The following is a 19,749-nucleotide window of genomic DNA, read 5'->3' on the forward strand; positions in this document are numbered from 1 at the left end:
CTTTTTTTTTAAAAAAATACTACTGACTCCTCTATTACAATGCATATCTATTCATAACTACTTTCTCAACCTATTGAAACACAAAGAGTCAATATCACCTCCCGGAGGCTCGAATCCACAACTTCATATATGAGGAATAAACTTGGTGTCACTAGACCACAAGGTCATTCTAAGAAATGAAAACTCTTCATTTTCAATCGTTACTCGTGAATAACCACAAGAGGTAATAAAGAATTTATATAAAAATTAAGTTAACACTTGTGTAAAACCGTCTCACAGGTCTCAATTCGTAAGACATGTCGGGTATTTGGTTAATGAGTCGGATATTTGACCTAATTAAGCAAAAAACTGACCTGTATCACGAATTGAGACATATTTCGTGAAACGGTCTCACACAAGTTTTTTCTAAGAATTAAATACAACAATGTAGAGAATATTAAAGAATAATTTTTTTAAGGGAATATTGCATTATTCTTTTGTACATAACAAAAAACAGGGGGACAAAATCGATAACATTTCAGTGAAGATATATATTTTTTGAGGCAGCAAATTTCCTACAATGGATTTAATTGAGAACAAAATAAGGAGTAACACTTTCACCTGGAAGAAAAAAAAACTAGAATTTCAAGAGAAATGGTTATAACTGCTGGGAACAATATTATCCTAGTAGTAGACTAGTAGTAGTAGTAGATAGTTCCATTGGTATTATTTGAGAATTGACACTTTGTACATGGTCCTAGGTATATGGTACATCATGCAATGGGTGACCTTTCTTGTTCCTTTCGATTATCCTCTGAGCAAGAGAAACTTGCTTACCTACCACAAATATGAACGCTTTTCCTTTTCCTCCAGCGCCTCTGGCTGTTCTCCCAACACGGCGCACATATTCGCTTGGATCACGAGGAAAATCAAAGAGTACTACATGGTCCACTCCTGTGAAGTCTATACCTCTAGATGCTCTGCAAATTATTTTACAAAGTCGTTATTTCATGGTGCAACAAGACATGAAAATAGCTAGTATGTTTTCCATGAAGACTGCTTGAAATCTACCTGTCAGTGCAAACCAAGAACATAGAGACGTTCTTCGGCTGAGGGCTGTGGAACTCTTTCATACTAGCAAGCCTCATTTCTCGATCCAAAGCGGCATGAAATGGTAATACTCTAACATAGATTCCTTTCCTGTCAAAGCGCTTTAATGCATTTTCTACTTTTCTGCAGCTCTCAATCTGCATATAGTAATAGCAAAAGCAAAGAGTAATTTTCACCTGGGTTCTGTCAACTACAAGAAAGTGAAGAAACTTACTGAATATATCCCGAAACTTACCTTGTTACAGAAAACAATTGTCTTAGGGACTGGGCTTTCCTCCACCAACTGCAAAAGAGCATTTTTCTTGTTGAGGAATGCTGTATCTGGGGTTTTTTCTGATCCTTCCTCTCCACTACAATCTACAAGGACCTACAACATCCAATTCAGTTATTAATTCCAGTTTTCCTATTTCAGCTCTATCATTTTGATTTTTATACAACTGAGACCTTGCACATTTGACATTTTGAAATCAAACTTATTCTTTTCATCCTTCATCAAATACTTTCTAGCTGATTCAGATTTGGTTCATTTGTCAGTGAGGTCACAACTGTTTTCGAATTTTTGATACAACAGACCATATCCAATGGCAGTCCCCTCATTAATGGTAGGGATATTTATTCTAAGATATGTTTCAGGATACTCACCAGAAAAAGCAACAGAGGCGAGCATAATGTTAATTACATAAAAGAATGAGAACATACCTCCTCTAAGCCTGTGCTTGTGCGATGCATACCAGGACCAGTTATAAGCTCACAGTCAGGGAAGTTTTCAACCAACTTGTTGTATATATCAACTGGCAAAGTTGCAGTCACAAATAGAAATTGTGCAGTGACAGGTGAAGAGGTAACAAGACATTGTAGTGCAGTCTCAAAATCTTCATCCTTAAAAAGTATGTCTACCTCATCCAACACAGCACTGAACAACGATTAAACATTAAACCCCATCAATATGATATATTGCTTTTATATGGAAAAGAGAAAGAACCAGGTGGGGGGTGGGGGGGTGGGGGGGTGGAAGTTTAAAAAGTCATCTAATAGTGGTGATAGATAATAGATTCATGATATGTATTGAGTAGGTCATGACCTGATCATGCAGACAAAACGACTAACTGATAAAATTTAAGAGTAATACCATATTAGGAAGTTTTTGTTTGAAATATAAAATATTATAAGGTAGCTTTATTATTATCAGTCATAAAAGCACAAATTCATGTGCAAATACCTCCCCACCCCATAACAGCAACAAAAGAAGAGCACTACCACCACCAACCAAAAAAAACAAGAGGGAAAAAATTAGGGAACGCCAAAGAATTCATGAAACTATGAAATGTTCATGAAGACATACCAATTAAGGTTTGTTAAATGCAAGTGACCCTCTTTAACAAGAAACATGAATCGACCAGGTGTAGCTATCAGAACATCCAACTCCTGCCTAAGATTCTCCAGTTGGGTCCTCTGCCGAAACCCACCTGTTGCAACTACAGATCGAAATGGAACACCAGATTTTGAAAATGATCGGCAAACATTCAAAACCTGCAAAAGCGATACAAGTGAATAAATAAATGAGCAGATTGATGAAATTAATATGATTAAACATTTTGGACCAGAGTGAAACTCATTTTAAACTTTTGTTAGGACCAAAATGAAATTTACTCCAAGAATAAGCCAAACAAAAAACCCCACCTTACCTCAATAGCTTCAATGGCAATTTTCCATTTTATATTAGATAGCTTTCAAAATGCTTGAAGAAAGACTTCTGACTTCTAAAGTAATAGACTGCCTTGTCAAAAATGCAAATGAAGGATTTGTTTTCTACCCTCGCAGTTAGTAGTAAACTACACCTAATTATTCATACTTGTGATTCTACCATCGCGGAGAAGAGTAAATGAGAAAATGGTTGCTTTCTTAATAATTGCTGAAGAAAAAGTAAGCCAGCTAAGAGAAGTTGAATGAAATATACTTGAGTACCAAGGATGGTTATGGTTAATACAAATAGGGTTTAGATTGTCATGAATAGGTTTTAACCTTGTTAGAGGAAATCAAAGATATGAAACACCATTCTAGGGCTGTTACCTCTTTTTCCTCTTAGCCATTCACCATTCATAGCTAGTACTCTGTACCATCTCTGTTATTTCATCAGTAATATGACTATTCCCAATCTATAACAAGCCTGTCTTTATTCTATTTCCAATGTGCAGAAATTAAGCAACTATGTTAATAAAAGACGAAAGACCAGGAATAACAATTTAAGGTACTCTATGGATCCTTGAATAGAGAAAATAGGTATCAGAGTTCCCATCAAACATCTGGATTTGTTTGAAGCCTATTGATGAGTAATGTAATGTATATTCATGAAAAAAGTCAAACAACTATACAAAACATATGCTGACCAGGGAACTGGGAAATGAATTATACCTGAGAAGCCAACTCAGCAGTTGGTGTCAATACAATGACCCGAGGATTTTGTGACAATGGTTTACCAAGTCCTTGAAGCTCTTCTTCTCTAAGGCGTTGAATAAGTGGAAGAAGATATGCCAAAGTCTTTCCAGATCCACTTTGATCAGATATAATGCAGCTCTTTCCTTCAATAACACGTTCAAATGCCATTGCCTGCAATTACCTTTACCTTTAATGCTTATGGAAGGAGTTTATAGACGTTACTTAAAGATAACATTCATTAAGCCACAAGAAAAAGCTCCAAGTGACAGAACAATGATGCATGGTGTTTTAGATGGAACCAAAAAGGAAAACAATAGTATATGTATTTGTAAGTATATAAATCATACTACATTTTTGAGAATGCTAGTCAAATCTGGCACACCCTAACCATTGATCATCCATGATTCTCTAGAATGGAATGAAACTAGAATCATAATCTTTTATGAAAAATATGGAAGGTGCACTTAGAATCTTGTTTTAATCAGTGGTTGAGACTTGAGATTATACTATCTGGAGCAGTTTTAAAAGGGTGCAACCCATTCCATGTGAGCAATGGGAAACCAAAATAAAATAAAATATCACCAACAGAACTGAAAAACATATGTCCACAAGAAAAATGATCTTTGATTTCATTATTTGTGTAAACCATCATTTGTTAAATGTTTATTTGCAAAAATAAATAAATAAATAAATAAATATGAAAGTTGCAGCACATGTGGTGGTGGTACAAATGATGCTAAAAGTATCCATTTGTCTACCTGAATATGTGAAGGGAATCCAAACATCTGCTTCCTTAAAGATTCAATCAAGTAGTCACTGCACCCCAAATCTTGAAATGATTTTTTGCTGAAAAAATTATTACTGTCATTTAACATCCTCTTTTGCCGGTAAAAGTCATCTACCTTACCCCATCCTCCCATGTGATTAACAGAATCTTTTGAAGCAGAAAGGGTTTGTGTGATAGATTTAGCATCAGACTCCTTATTTTGAATGTGAAGCTGCCTAACATCATTTTCATTAGCTGTATCGGAGGAATCCTTGACCATCCTTCTCCTGAGTTTTTGCAGCAAAACTTCTGAATCCAGTGCTTGTACAGATCTTGAACTATCATCAAGAAGGTCAAATCTCTCTTGTTCTCCAAAATCATCAACTTCTGAAGTGGCAGATACCCTAGCATTCTGTTCATCATGATCACGAAAATCATCTTCTTGCTCTTTTGTATAGCTTTTCTTCACAAGAGCTTTCATTTTATGGAATTTCAATCTGCTAAAACTTCCCGCCAGAGTTTTGTTAGATGCTGCATAACAACAAAAAAGATATATGAATGATCAAACAAAGAATGCAGCAAAGCATTAGAAATACAATACTAAACAGAATCAAATTAACAGTTAAAAACTAAAACTTTAAAAAAACAAAAACCAAAAAAAAAAAAAAACCAAAAAAGAAGAAGAAGAAGAAGAAGAAGAGCAAATGTATTGGATCTTCTCCTCTATTTGTAGTAGCACTCATTTTGGATGCATGAAAAGAAATATGGGAGGATATAAAAAAATTTAAAGATTGAAAGGAAGTATCATCTGCAAGTAAACAACCTGCAATTGAGCATTGCAGTGAAAAGATACTGATCACAGTATCAAATTAAGCCAAATAACAAATACTAATTTCAACATCAAATTAAGTCAAATACTAATTTTAACATCCTAATCTTGGCAGAATCCACATTTTATTCGGTAAAAGCAACAAAGGGTGAGATTATTGCAGATTTATGAAGCATCATGTAGCAAGATGTAACAACCCTCTGCTATGAGAAGTAGTGCAGAAGGCTTGGGGAATTATAATGGAAGGATGATAAAAAGGGATCCAAAATGTCTTTGCATGAAGGTTGGTCGGTAGTTGTAAGGTTGTTAGTTGTGGTGATTATGAAATTGCTGAATACAAGCCACCTGCAGAATTAGAAATGGATGCGCCTGGAATAGGAATTGGCTAGAGTCTGACCCTATAAATGGGAAGTGGTAATCAATAATTGGTTATGCAAAGTAATGCATCCAAAATTTCTTTCTCTACATTTATATCTCTCTTCTTTATCTACTCAATTCTGCTTCTCTTCGAGTGCATTTCTACCTACTGCAACCCCTTGCTGTTATTTCAGTAGTGCAAATCAGCCTAGCAACATAACACAAGACAGTCTCCAGAACTGCTACGAATAAACATATGCATAGCCAAACATCGCGAGTTTACTGAAATTCATTACAATTTGCTAATTGGCAAATATGACGAGAACTAATCGCAAGTATGAAGAATAGGAATACGAATTATACCTTTAACGTCACCGCCAGTACGGCTCTTGGATTTCCAGGCGGAGAGAAGTTCCTTCGAAGGGATAGCAGAGTCGTCATCGTCGTTCTCGACTCCTCCCCAAACTATGACTTTCTCTCCTGTACCATTGTCGATAAGCTCGTAAGCGCCGGGGGTGTCCATGGGCCTACGAGTGTAAGAACCTTGAACCTCCCTTCTCTTCCTCCTGCAACTAGTAAGGTTAACGACATTGCCGCTGCCAGCGAGGGGAATAGGTTGCAGCACCATGGCTCTCCGAAATTTGAAACTATTTACTACATATGGTGGCGGAGCCACCGCGGCAGCCACCGCTGCGGCCTCGGCAAGCATCATCGTCTTATCAGTTCAAATCTCAGCTGGAGAGTACATTCGTTTCACAAATTTCAATTCTTCATCAATAAAAGGGTCACATTTATGTTAGAAAGCTTATGGATTTTTACTAGTTTTTTTCACTTGTATTTAGGATAGGTAGCAGTTGACCCGTGCAATGCACGGACTGATATTAGATAAGTAAAATGCAGTACAGTTAAATAAAAGAATTGAATTAGTAAAGATAAGATTAATTAAGGTATAAAAAAAAGTTGATAATATCGTTAATTACAGAAATTACAAATTATTAAAAACCTCTTTGTAAACTACATTTGTAGTAGAATTACAGTTTTGTTTTGATTTGTAAACTACATTTGTAGTAGAATTACAGTTTTGTTTTGATTCATTACAAACTAAAATTTTAAGTTTACAGTTTTGTTTTGATTCATTACAAACTAAAATTTTAAGTTCGTCTGGTTGACTGACTCTTGAAGCAGCTACATATAATTGACCATGGACGAAAACAAGTTTCTTTAGAATCAATCCCACTTTCGAAAGTGTTTGTCCTTGACTCTTGTTGATAGTCATTGCATATGACAACATTAGGGAAAATTGTTGTAACCCCCCACCTATTTCAGTAAAATTAAGGTTCGAAAAATATTTCTTTAGGCTATAACATCCATGAGATGATCTCCAGATGCTTCGAAAGAATTATTATAAGCAAAGACAATTAGTAAGAAGCTGCGATCGTACGTCCCGGTCACGAACCGTAATAATTTTAGGAACTAGTATTCGAACCCGTTTGACCTAAGAAATGGATTTTTAGGCACCCTACTATTATTCTTGAATTTCCTATTTAATTAGATTAGCCCATAGCAGCCAAAATTTATTTGTGATCGTACATCGCGAAATTTTGCGGTGTACCGAACCTAGCCCAATTTGGAGTTTTAGACTGGAATTAATTTTTGGGTTCGAAAATTAATTGAATTGAATTAGTTTCCACCGAGAATTTATCTGAATTAATCCCAAACAGTCTAAGTAAAGATATTTTGGAGTATTTTAATCCAAGTTAGGTGATGTCTTATCCATTAGGTGTGGACTAGTCAACTATTTGACCAAGACCATAAAAACTCATTTTTCTTCCCCATTTCTTGTGTGTTGGCCGAAAAATCCTCAAGGGAAAGAGAGAGAGTGAAATTTCATCTTCTTCCTCAAGCTCCAACTCCATAGCCAAGACCTTCAACACAAACCTCCAAGATATTCGGTAAAATTTCAATTTTATTCGGTAAATAGTTTTATTTTGCCTCCTAGAACCTAAATCTAAGTTAAAATTTCTTGAAATCTTGTGTTACGTGGGTTGATGAAATTCTAGGGTTTCGAGGTGAATTGGGAGAAATCCCATACAAAGATCTCCTACAAAGTTTGGAACCCATTTAAGGTAAGGAATCCCTTTATTTGGTTGAGGTTGTTTGAAACTAGGTGATTGATGATTTGGTTGAGATTATTTGAGTACTAGATGGAACCTTGTGTACATTATGCATGTGTAAATATATATGATGATATTATTCATGATATATGTGTGTATATATTGTGTTTTTATGTTACATATATACGTATAGATAAATAAAAATGTATGGGTATGTATGTGCATATGTAATTCGTGAAGTGTGTGTGTGTATTAAGAGTATAAATAGATATATATATNACGTATAGATAAATAAAAATGTATGGGTATGTATGTGCATATGTAATTCGTGAAGTGTGTGTGTGTATTAAGAGTATAAATAGATATATATATGTGTGACGTGGAGTGTGAGTAGGTAATATAATTTCATTAATATATGTATCAGAAGGTATAGTGTGTGGGTAGCTCACTGTATAAGGATATATATATATATGTGTAGTAACGTAGGGTGTGTGTGAGTATGGTATATATATATATGTATATAAGGTCAGTAGTAATTATATATATATATATATAGAGTATGACTATGCGTGTGGAATATATATATATATATATATATATACAAATTACACGTATGAGTTATGTATATATATATAAAGGTCGTATAATTATGAGTACATATATGGGTATGTATGTATAATTAAAATGCCACCTTTTGTGTGAGGTATGTAGTTGTATGAATCATGATTATACATGTGAGTAATAAGAAGAACAACACTATGTAGTTGGGTAGTACGTGTTTGAAAGAATAAATGTTGTTATGTGTTACGCATATGTTGAAGTGGGGAAATGTACATGTTTATGCCTTGAGACGTGTGTGTTAAAGGTGAGGCTTATGTGAATTTTTGTGAAGATAAAAGTGTAGGGCAATTACACTTGAATTACCATAGTGACATGATGTTAGTAGATCATTCAAATATTTTGAAAAGAAAGGTAGAGTTCTTGAGTTGGGTTGAAAGGGGAATTTAATTCCGGGTGTTGGGATTTACCCAAGTATGTTCAAACTATTTTCAAAGCAAGAAAGGGGAAAGAATAGAAAAATATTTTCAAACCTTAGTTCTAGTAAAGTTGTGAAGGATCTTGTTAACCACGGAATAAAGATGAGCTTAAAGTGCCTATTCCGCATGGTAATTATGTGTATGATCAATCATACTGTGGGCGAAGTCTATTCGCCGAGTACTATATCACCCGGAAGGAAAAGGACTCCTACGGGGGTGTGCACACTTAAGTATAGTCACTCTATGTTCGGGTAGGTGTCATTCTTATGAACCTAGTGAGGCTAGCTAGGAATCATTCCAACGCTCCTATAAGTCCAGGGGATCAGTATTAGACCGGGCGATGACCACTGAACCTGAGTTCAACGATCCAAGTGGTCAGAAGTGGAGAAAGGACTCCAAAGGTCTTACACTTTCTATCTAGGACTAAGAAAAATTTTGAAATGTGAATGTAGTTACTCCGTAGCTACGGGAAAGAAAGATGTGACAAGTAATTAAATACCCAAAGTTTGTGGGTAATCTTACTCTTTGAAAGGTGGAAAATGATGAGGATCTCTTTGTGAGGAAAAGTTTTCTACTAAAATGGTTACAAGCAAGATGTACGAATTATGTTTATATTACTTGCTAGTATGCTTATCTGTTTAACATTATATTATTGAGTATGTGAATGATTACTAAATGACCTTGTCAAAGAAGGAATGTTATCAACATAGTTGAATTCTACTCATGATGTGTGCAAGTTGTTGATTATAACTGTTGCAGGTAGAATCTTGCAGATGAGTAAGGTATAGGGTATCCTAAGTACTCTTTTGTTTCAAAACCTTTACTTAGTTTTAAATAACCCTTGGATATCCTTACTTAGCCGTCGTGCTAACTACACTTCACTGTGTTCTTATCAGATGCCGTCTAGTGTCAGTTCTTGCAGTCCGGTGAGCTCCGAAAGCTCACCGGAGTACGTTTGTCAGGGTATGGACTATGATGACTATATACAGATGATGGAGGGAGAAGACCCGTATGTGCCCGGTTATGCTCCTGAGGCTCCCACGCACCCAGATACTCCTATGGCTCCGGCGGCCCCGTTTTACTCTTGCCCGGTTATGGACGAGATCTAGGCTGCTTACGGCTTCTACCCCATAGAGCCGTTAGAGGGTAGCGATCCCCTAGAGTTCATTGTGCACTACCCCTACCCTTGGGACCCTAGCCCTCGGGATGTTTGGGAGGAGTGGTCGATGGTCATAACCACTTCTCGGTTTTTGGACCATATTACTTGGTATGAGGGGGAGTGGCACCTGGTCTAGGGAGAGTTCACCGGCCCCGTGTACCGCAGGCTTGACTAAACGTTGGATCTTTGGGAGTTTCTGGGGAATTTGTTTTTGGTGTACATAAATTTTTGTAGCCGTAGTAATGGCTAGGCATAACCAGTGCTTTTAGGTCGAACCCTGTTGGCATTTTGAGCCCGAGAGGCTTCCTATGTATGTATTTTGAAAAAAAAAATTATGAACCCTGTTAATGAAGCTTCATCTATTAACATGTCTGAAAGTTGTAAGGTCTGTTGAGAGGTTGTTGTGATGAGGATAACTCCTTTAGCCTGTGCACCTAGAGTGAGGCCTATCGAGGAACGATAGAATTCTCTCTCTAGGTGTGGCGGTAACGCCTCGGATGTACGGGAAGGTAGGTTCGGGGTGTTTCAATTGTCTTCTATTGAACTTGAAAGGTAATCTTGGGTCTGATGGTTATAGTCATTCTAGCAATTAAAACCTTAGTTCTAGCATTCAGACCTGCCAATATGCTTCCTTCAACCACATGGTTACCTAATTTAGTTACCACTAACCTAGTTCCATTGCATAATCCAAGAGTATGATCAATGTTTCTCATTAACATTACTGGTGAACCTACCTTTAATGTCAAAGAATGATTTGGAAGCCCGAAAGCTCTTATGGTACTAAGGAATTCAGGTGTATGTACATCCGATAGCACAGAATTGGAACCATCTGCTTTACATGTTGTGTTTGAACTCAGATATGTCTTTCCTTCCCCCTGAGTTAAGTTTGACATATATTGGTTCACTTCATTGACCACCTCTAATGTTGGTGCTAGAATTGCACTATTCTTAAAACAACTTCCATCGATGTTGGCACCAGTAAAGTTTGGGAATGTACTTTGAACAATAGTGGAAATAGGATCACCATTGAAGTGCAACAATAATTTTGATGGAATATCAAACTCCGCGTAACCATCATTATCTACTCCAATATTACCATCACCTATTGAGGTTAGCCAATTAGCAAACTCTTCCAATTGCTCTTGTTGAACACCAGGCTCCATTGAATTTAATCTCAAATTCTTGGTTAGTCGCATTACTCTGCAATGAGTCCAGGGATATGAAGAATTGATAGCTGCAGATACAATATCCTGTCTTGATCCTTTTGGCACCACGGGTAAAATTTGCCTAAAGTCCCCACCTAAAACAACTGTTTTTCCGCCAAATGTCTTACTATCACTGTCCTCATTTACAAACCGTAATAGATCTCTCATTGTTTTATCCAAAGCCTCAAAACAATGTTTGTGCATCATGGGTGCTTCATCCCAAATGATTAATTTTGCTTGCACAATTAGTTCTGCCAATTGGCTACCTTGACTAATATTGCATGTAGAATCTTCATTAACAGATATGGGGATTGAAAACCTGGAGTGTGCAGTTCTTCCACCAGGAAGTAGTAGAGACGCTATTCCACTTGATGCAACATTGATCACAATATGACCTTTTGCTCTAATAAGAGCTGATAGTTCCCTCCAAAGAAATGTTTTCCCTGTACTACCATAACCATAAACAAAAAACAAATCCCCGTTGTTTGAATAAATATCTGAGATGACTGCATCATATATTCGTCTCCGTTCTTCAGTTAGTTGGCTTTGTAATCGTTCACTCTCTTCACACAAAGCAGCCCGATCATATGCTAACTCTTCCCACAAAAAACGATTTTCCACAGCAACAGTACTTGCTTCATTAATTACAGGCATGTTTGGAAAGTCCCTCAAAGTTTTGTTGTACACTAATAAAAGCTTTGACAACTGTAATAGAGCAAATTCCTTCTTCTCTTCGTCATTTAAAAACAAATCTGAAATAACAAATAAACGAATATTTAATTACTTTGAAAAAAACATTAATTAATTACATAAAAATGAAATCTATAAAAATAAAAATTTTCATTTTTAATACCTGATTGATTAAGTAATCTTCTACAATTGTGTTGAGCATCATCAGTTAGATGTAGCCATACTTTGTTCCACACTGATTCTGTAGAGACCATTGTATTTGGCATTAATAGAGTAACAAACAACTTTCTCAAAGAATAGGCACTTGACCACTGGCTAGCCTCCTCAATTGCATCAATGTATTCATTATCATCTTCTAATAAGCCCCGTGCATAACATGTAGGACCTTTGACTATGTTCAGTAAACACCTTAGGTAATACAACTCACCACTACCAGGTGGTACATAAAATATCCTACCAACTGCAAAACCCCTTTGTCTTGGTTGCCATTAACGAATATTTTTCTTCCACACAAATCTATTTGGCATCTCAAGATAGGTTAAAAGCTTAGCTTCTCGGTATTTTTTGTTGGTCTCAAACCATTCAGTGAACATGCTTTGGCCCAAAGTTGGATTTGTCAATACTGATTCCACGTCTTCGTCATCTTGGAAAAAAACAGTATGGCTATCTGGTAAGTGGAAGCTAAGTCTCTCAACTGCCGGAGATCTAGACTGTATTTCAAAACTCAACAAACGCCAAGCAGTTTCTGATGCTGAAACGTACCTGCAGTCATAGTACATGTTGATCTCATCGACTACTCCCACCCCATCAGCATTCGTTTCACTTTGATAAAACTCGGCAGTTACCCGATCATTACCTTTGTTAACATACTTGAATAAGTATTTTATAGATCTTGATTGGTTGCACCACTCCACATTCATATGTGCTTTGTATCTCAACAACAAANACAAACTTCTTTGGAAAGTGTTTAGAGCATTTCCCATTAACCATGCAAGGTGAATTTTTTCTGGCAACACCACAAGGACCATGGATCATAAAGTCCTCAACTGCTTGATGGTATTCAGGATCATTTTCTTTATCATGTATTTCAGCTGAGATTAAGGAGTCCATTAACTCAGGAGATGAAACGATAGCATTTGATCCCAGGAAAATGACAATATGAGCATGCGGCAGTCCGCGTTTTTGAAATTCAATTGTGTATATCACTGCATTAGTAACATAAAGTGAATTAGGAAACAAATTTAATTATTTATGAAATAAAGTAAAAACTGAGCTTTTAGATACTAACATGCTTTGACCGGTCCAAATAATTTTCCAACCTTGAAATCTTTAATTAATGCATCTAGCTTCATCTTAAAAACCCTGGCAACAATATCAGGTCTATCTTCAGCTCGCAAGCCTCTAATTCCCATGTAACGTTGAATTTCCGGCCACTTGGGGTTACATGTGAATGTAATGAATAAGTTGGGATAACCTATCCAGCGACATATGGCCATAGCATCTTGGTAGTTTTGAATCATATATCTTGCACCGCTTGTGAAACTGGATGGCAAGATTATCCTTTTTCCTTGAGTTGCAGGGTCTATATCTCTTCTAAACAATGCATCTGACAAACCTTTGTATACTTCACAACGCAAAGCCTTTTGGTTGTTACGTATGAATAAAAGACGACCGGATTCCACCATTGTATATCCATCAATCAAGAACTGTTGAAACAACCTTTTAGCATGCAATAAAGTAGACAATGTACTTCTCCTTTCATGTATTTGATATGCAAAATACTCCCGAGAAGTTATACGTTGTCTGCTACCACCTGCTTGAGTAATGGTCGTATTGAATTGGATATCATCCCGATAACCGTCTTCTCCATACGGAAAAAGAATAGGATACTGCAATGGTAAGTATGCCGAATTTAGTTCATTAATTCTCTTCAATTTCCCTGATTTACACTCAACCAAAATATCTCGCACCCCCATGTTTGGATCAAGGTCACCTACAATTAGGGTTGCAACCTCCGATACTGTTGGCAAATTATATGTCCTGGCATCAGTTGTTCTTTTTGCTATTAGTCTCATTTTGATTNACAAACTTCTTTGGAAAGTGTTTAGAGCATTTCCCATTAACCATGCAAGGTGAATTTTTTCTGGCAACACCACAAGGACCATGGATCATAAAGTCCTCAACTGCTTGATGGTATTCAGGATCATTTTCTTTATCATGTATTTCAGCTGAGATTAAGGAGTCCATTAACTCAGGAGATGAAACGATAGCATTTGATCCCAGGAAAATGACAATATGAGCATGCGGCAGTCCGCGTTTTTGAAATTCAATTGTGTATATCACTGCATTAGTAACATAAAGTGAATTAGGAAACAAATTTAATTATTTATGAAATAAAGTAAAAACTGAGCTTTTAGATACTAACATGCTTTGACCGGTCCAAATAATTTTCCAACCTTGAAATCTTTAATTAATGCATCTAGCTTCATCTTAAAAACCCTGGCAACAATATCAGGTCTATCTTCAGCTCGCAAGCCTCTAATTCCCATGTAACGTTGAATTTCCGGCCACTTGGGGTTACATGTGAATGTAATGAATAAGTTGGGATAACCTATCCAGCGACATATGGCCATAGCATCTTGGTAGTTTTGAATCATATATCTTGCACCGCTTGTGAAACTGGATGGCAAGATTATCCTTTTTCCTTGAGTTGCAGGGTCTATATCTCTTCTAAACAATGCATCTGACAAACCTTTGTATACTTCACAACGCAAAGCCTTTTGGTTGTTACGTATGAATAAAAGACGACCGGATTCCACCATTGTATATCCATCAATCAAGAACTGTTGAAACAACCTTTTAGCATGCAATAAAGTAGACAATGTACTTCTCCTTTCATGTATTTGATATGCAAAATACTCCCGAGAAGTTATACGTTGTCTGCTACCACCTGCTTGAGTAATGGTCGTATTGAATTGGATATCATCCCGATAACCGTCTTCTCCATACGGAAAAAGAATAGGATACTGCAATGGTAAGTATGCCGAATTTAGTTCATTAATTCTCTTCAATTTCCCTGATTTACACTCAACCAAAATATCTCGCACCCCCATGTTTGGATCAAGGTCACCTACAATTAGGGTTGCAACCTCCGATACTGTTGGCAAATTATATGTCCTGGCATCAGTTGTTCTTTTTGCTATTAGTCTCATTTTGGTCCTGGCATCAGTTGTTCTTTTTGCTATTAGTCTCATTTTGATTTCTCTTGTACTATCATTTTGCGCTATTAGTCTCATTTTGATTTCTCTTGTACTATCATTTTGCAGCTCATTCCTAGCCATTATTTCTCTTGTACTATCATTTTGCAGCTCATTCCTAGCCATTTTGAAAGACTTTACCAAGACATTGTGCTCATCTAACGCTTCCTTAATATCATTGACCACTGCTAATTGTACATCCGCTGAGAAAGTTCCATTCACACTATTTTCCAGGAAAGGAAAAATAATATTAGAATGTGATTTACAATTGTTGAAAAAGTGAAACAAAGTTAGAAAAAAATACCTTATTGAATTGACACGATTCGTAATTTCATTGTTCGTGTCATGGATGTACAATTGCGCAAACTTTGGTGGGGCACCACTGTTTGGTTGCAAGCTTCCTATTAAGTGAAAGTTTTGTCCATTTATCCGGAAAATTGGGGGTCCACCACCTTGAGATACTGTTCTATCAACTCTTCCGCCCATTGATGTAAAACAAAACATACTGTTATACGACCTTATGTTATCCAAGAAATGATCTCTTTTTTGTCCTTCTGTAAAAAAAGATCATATATTTTCTGGGGTGGTTTTTTAAAACTTGGTAATTGAATCTTACCATTGGTACAACACAGCGAATATTTTGGAATAGCGCTAGACTTCGATTTATCTAAATGTTCTTCGAACCAAAATAATGCACCACAATGCACACATGAGTCCAATGGATCACCAAAATCGGCATAATTAACTGTGACATACAAAATTGTCTATTACTTTTATAACATTGTCGTACTAAAATAGATATGCTATTAAGTAGTAGAAGACATTAAATTTACCCTTTACAAAACACTAACCAATTGATTCAGTAATAGTGGTATCTTCTTCTGTGCATGCTTCATTGAAGTCCTTGCTTAAGTTGCGACATTCCATGATAGAAGTACTCGCATTATGTGTTAAGGTCGTAACTGTACTTTCGTTGGACTTATCTATAAGAACTTGAGCACCTAAAAAAAGCAATGCATAAACAATAAAATTACAAACAATCAAAATTAAATTAGACAAAAAAAAAAGCATTGGATATTCAATATGAATTAATTGAACGTGTACTATAACAATCTACACTAATTTTATTTTTCCGAGCGTTAGTTACTTAATATTGTTTGTTTAATATTAAAAAAAATTAACATTCTTAAAAAACCAAATTTTGGTAATACAAACCATAACTTATAACTGAAAATTCAACATTTAACTATTTAAATCTATATCTACATGTTGCAAACATAATACATTTATTCATAAATATAGTAATTGAACTAATCATTTGTTTTGCATTTGGGTTAAAAAAACGAAAAATATAGAAAAAATTGATTTGTCCTTGTGTTCGTTACCTTATATTGTTTCTTTGCTAGACCCTAAAAAGTAACATTTTTAAGAGCCCAAAATTTATGAAAACAAACACTAATTTATAATTCAAACTAATAAAAACAAAACATTCAATAAACAATCTATACTTGCAAATGTATTTTCATTTTCCATAGTAAAAGTAAACCATAATGTTCTCGAAAAATACCTATTGTGTCATTCGTAGTAGGTGCAATGGTGATATCGTTCAAAGGTGTCCGCTTATTACTTTTATACCTGTTGGACCTATCTATACGAACTTCAGTACCTAAAAAAAGCAATTCATAAACAATTAAATATTCAATGCATAAACAATTAAATATTCAATATTCAATTAAATTACACAAAAAAAAAAAAGGCAAGTTGATATTCAATTAGCACTAATAGTAGTTGAAGTATATAAGTAAAAGCAAACCATAATGAAATGAAAAATACCTGTTCTGTCGTCCGTAATAGGTGTAATGCTGATATCATTCCCAGGTGTCCGTTGATTACTTTTATACAACTCCCTGAAACAGTTGATTTCTAAAATAAAAGATTACTATAAGAAATCACTTTACACAGTTTGTATGAAATGATTATAACAATAGGTATATAACAAAATACTAACCATTAGTTAATATGCTGAAGGGATTAGAAATGGATGATTGAAAGACTCCAAATATTTGGTTTCCCGGAGAACTATTATGTCGTGGGTTTAGGATATTCGTCAGCGTTGTACAACTCTCATTTTCTACAAATTATTAAAACCGAAATAAATTTGAGTATTTAAAAACTATTTAAAGTAATATTAACCATATTTAACAAAAAAAAAACATAAATTTGAACAACATTTAACAAAAACAATCAATTCATAAATCAGTAAATCAAGTAGTTAATATTATATATTACCTACATCATTTATAATTACCTAAACCAAGTTATTATATATATATATATATATATATATATATATATATATATATATATATATATATATATTATTTTCAGTCCATACGCGTGTGCGTGTGACTGTGTGAGCAAATCTCCAGCGGTTCATTTCCAGAAGCTTTGTTCGTGGATTTCTTCGTGCTCATTGACTGCTTAACAAAGTACTATAGATTCGCTCATTCGTTGGATTGATTTGTTCACAAAGCTGGGGAGACTACTTTATTTCTACTTCTAAGGGTTTTTCAGATGGAAACCATAAGAAGCTTAAGAAATAGGCTACGAACAATGGGGTAATATGGAAACTTAATGGATTTGAAATTCAGTATAAATGAGGTACGATTCTCTGTGAAATAGACTGTATTGTTTTTGTTATTTAGCTACTATGAACAATTTATGTAAGAATTTTAAGCTTACTATTAGTAAAGAACAGATCTAGGGTTTAAGAATTGTCAAGTACTATGTTCAAGCGTTGAATTCATGTAGCTTCGGTTTAGATTTTTCAATTTACATGGCTAAAATGATGTTTGTATTCCAGTGAATGTAAACCTAAGCATTTAACCACAGATGGGTTATTGAAAGTTCTAGGCATTTAATGATTCTTTGATTTTTTATAGATATGCAGGTTGGGAGATTTTCAAGAGCCTGAAAAAAAGATAAGTATTCCCAAAATTTTTGGACTATAATCTTTCACGAATTTGTGGTAAACCTAAACAAAACACTTACAGTATAACCTGTAATTTCTGACCTCTTTTATGTAATATGCAGGAACAATGAAGAAAAACAATCAATTCATATGGAAGATAAGTACAAAAAACCCTGAAAATTACCATTTACAGTGTGACTGTATAATGGTGTCTGAACAAAAGAATAACATTATCAGTTTTAGTATTAGAAATTCAGTTTTAAGCTACGTACCTTTATTTTCTGGAGAAGATTTTCTTTTACATCCTAAAATGGTTGGTTTTGTCAATTTCTTCATCTCTGGATGTTATAGTGTAGAGAGCAGAGTCAGTAGAAATTTGTATTGTGGAATTCTTCTACCTTTTATAGATTGTAAATGAAGTTGATAGGATTACCTTTACAACCTAGCTGTTAATAAACAATCACGATATGTCTTTACTTTTTCCTAGGAAACCAAACAGTTTTTCATTGGTATTTAATACCCATGCTTGTTCACCTGTTGCAATGCTATCATGTGAAAGTAGGATTTATTACTTAGTCATGCTAAAAACACTTATAACACTAAACTGATTCCTCATTATTGTCTGTTATTTAGTTCATGATAGCATGGTTTATTTTTTACAACACTCATTCACTCAGTTGATGATAAATGAGCTCTTAAACTGATTCCTCATTATTGTCTGTTATTTAGTTCATGATAGCATGGTTTATTTTTTACAACACTCATTCACTCAATTGATGATAAATGAGCTCTTTTAAGTTAATATCTCACTTAACTATTTTTATTATATAGATTTTAGTAAAATGTAAATGTTTTTTTAACATTAACTTGATATTATCATTCACTAACAATACTTGATATTAACATTAAGTCTTCTTTAGTCTTACTCAGTGTTGCTCAGTGCTAAGTCTTCTTTAACTGCCATATGCTAAGTCTTCTTTAGTGTTGCTGTGAGTTTATAGCATATTAGTACTCTGTTGTGTGAGTTTAGCTTCATTTTAATTGGACAATAATTATGCAGATTCATTGATTGACCCTATTTAACTGGAAAATTACAAAGCAGATGGAATTGGCAACTTAATCCCAGTAGGTGTTGCAAAAGTACAAAGGAGGTTGACTTTCAAGATCTCTATAAGTAGGTAACAAATATGTATATTGATTTCACTTCCAAAAATACAAAGTATTGTATTCGTTACATAAGGTAGAACTGTTAGATAAGTTTAGGATGCTAAAATCTATGTCTTCACTTCCTCCTGCTACACTTCAGTAAATGCCTTCTGCAATTGTGCTAAGTGATCTTTCCAGCAATAAAACATTGAGTACTGCACTGCTACATCTTTTCCCATTTCACATCATGCACATATTAAGAACCTGTAAAACTTTTGATTTGACAAACAAATAGCATAGCAGAAAATTGTGTGAACAGTATAGTGCTGGAAATTGAACACAATTTAGAAACCAACTTAGCAGTAAATTCTTAGCAGTCCAAGAAAACATCAAAAGTCATCTCAGTAAGACCAAAAACAACAATTCAAAAACCAACTAAGTAGTTAAAAAAACAAATACAAAAGACATTGTTTGAATTAGGATCAAAACACATTGTCTCAAAAGGACAAATAGTAACCATTGTCACATTTACAACCATTCATGTTTCCTTATCATCAACTGCCTTCTCCTCCTTGACCACCACAACTCTTTTCTTCTTTGAATTTTGAGTGCTGGAAAATTGATCAAGTAAACTTCTCTTAATAGCATCAGTCTCAGTTACATGAACTGATTGTTCCTTCACAGCATTCACAT

At 35.0% G+C, this 19,749-nt stretch overlaps 3 protein-coding genes across 3 annotated transcripts; all 3 read right to left on the minus strand.

Annotated features, from left to right (window-relative positions):
* Window positions 1–510: 510 nt before the first annotated feature.
* LOC115997479 (DEAD-box ATP-dependent RNA helicase 50) lies at window positions 511–6,254 on the minus strand. Its single transcript, XM_031237040.1, has 8 exons — window positions 5,841–6,254; window positions 4,284–4,822; window positions 3,502–3,696; window positions 2,432–2,619; window positions 1,789–2,002; window positions 1,325–1,456; window positions 1,051–1,226; window positions 511–959 (listed from the first exon to the last, which is right to left on the minus strand). The coding sequence occupies exons 1-8, from the start codon at window positions 6,187–6,189 to the stop codon at window positions 737–739; spliced, it is 2,016 nt and encodes a 671-aa protein (XP_031092900.1). The 5' UTR covers window positions 6,190–6,254; the 3' UTR covers window positions 511–736.
* A 4,069-nt stretch (window positions 6,255–10,323) lies between these two features.
* Window positions 10,324–13,658, minus strand: LOC115996011. Its single transcript, XM_031235153.1, has 6 exons — window positions 12,971–13,658; window positions 12,553–12,887; window positions 12,262–12,392; window positions 11,846–12,090; window positions 11,312–11,744; window positions 10,324–11,125 (listed from the first exon to the last, which is right to left on the minus strand). The coding sequence occupies exons 1-6, from the start codon at window positions 13,656–13,658 to the stop codon at window positions 10,324–10,326; spliced, it is 2,634 nt and encodes an 877-aa protein (XP_031091013.1).
* A 70-nt stretch (window positions 13,659–13,728) lies between these two features.
* LOC115996012 lies at window positions 13,729–18,246 on the minus strand. The gene is made up of 8 exons (XM_031235154.1): window positions 18,183–18,246; window positions 18,095–18,122; window positions 16,773–16,846; window positions 16,507–16,605; window positions 15,791–15,940; window positions 15,244–15,340; window positions 14,108–15,162; window positions 13,729–14,024 (listed from the first exon to the last, which is right to left on the minus strand). The coding sequence occupies exons 1-8, from the start codon at window positions 18,244–18,246 to the stop codon at window positions 13,729–13,731; spliced, it is 1,863 nt and encodes a 620-aa protein (XP_031091014.1).
* Window positions 18,247–19,749: the final 1,503 nt, after the last annotated feature.

The sequence above is a fragment of the Ipomoea triloba genome, chromosome 11 (genome assembly GCF_003576645.1).
Source record: "Ipomoea triloba cultivar NCNSP0323 chromosome 11, ASM357664v1".
In the NCBI taxonomy this organism is placed as follows: Eukaryota; Viridiplantae; Streptophyta; class Magnoliopsida; order Solanales; family Convolvulaceae; genus Ipomoea; species Ipomoea triloba.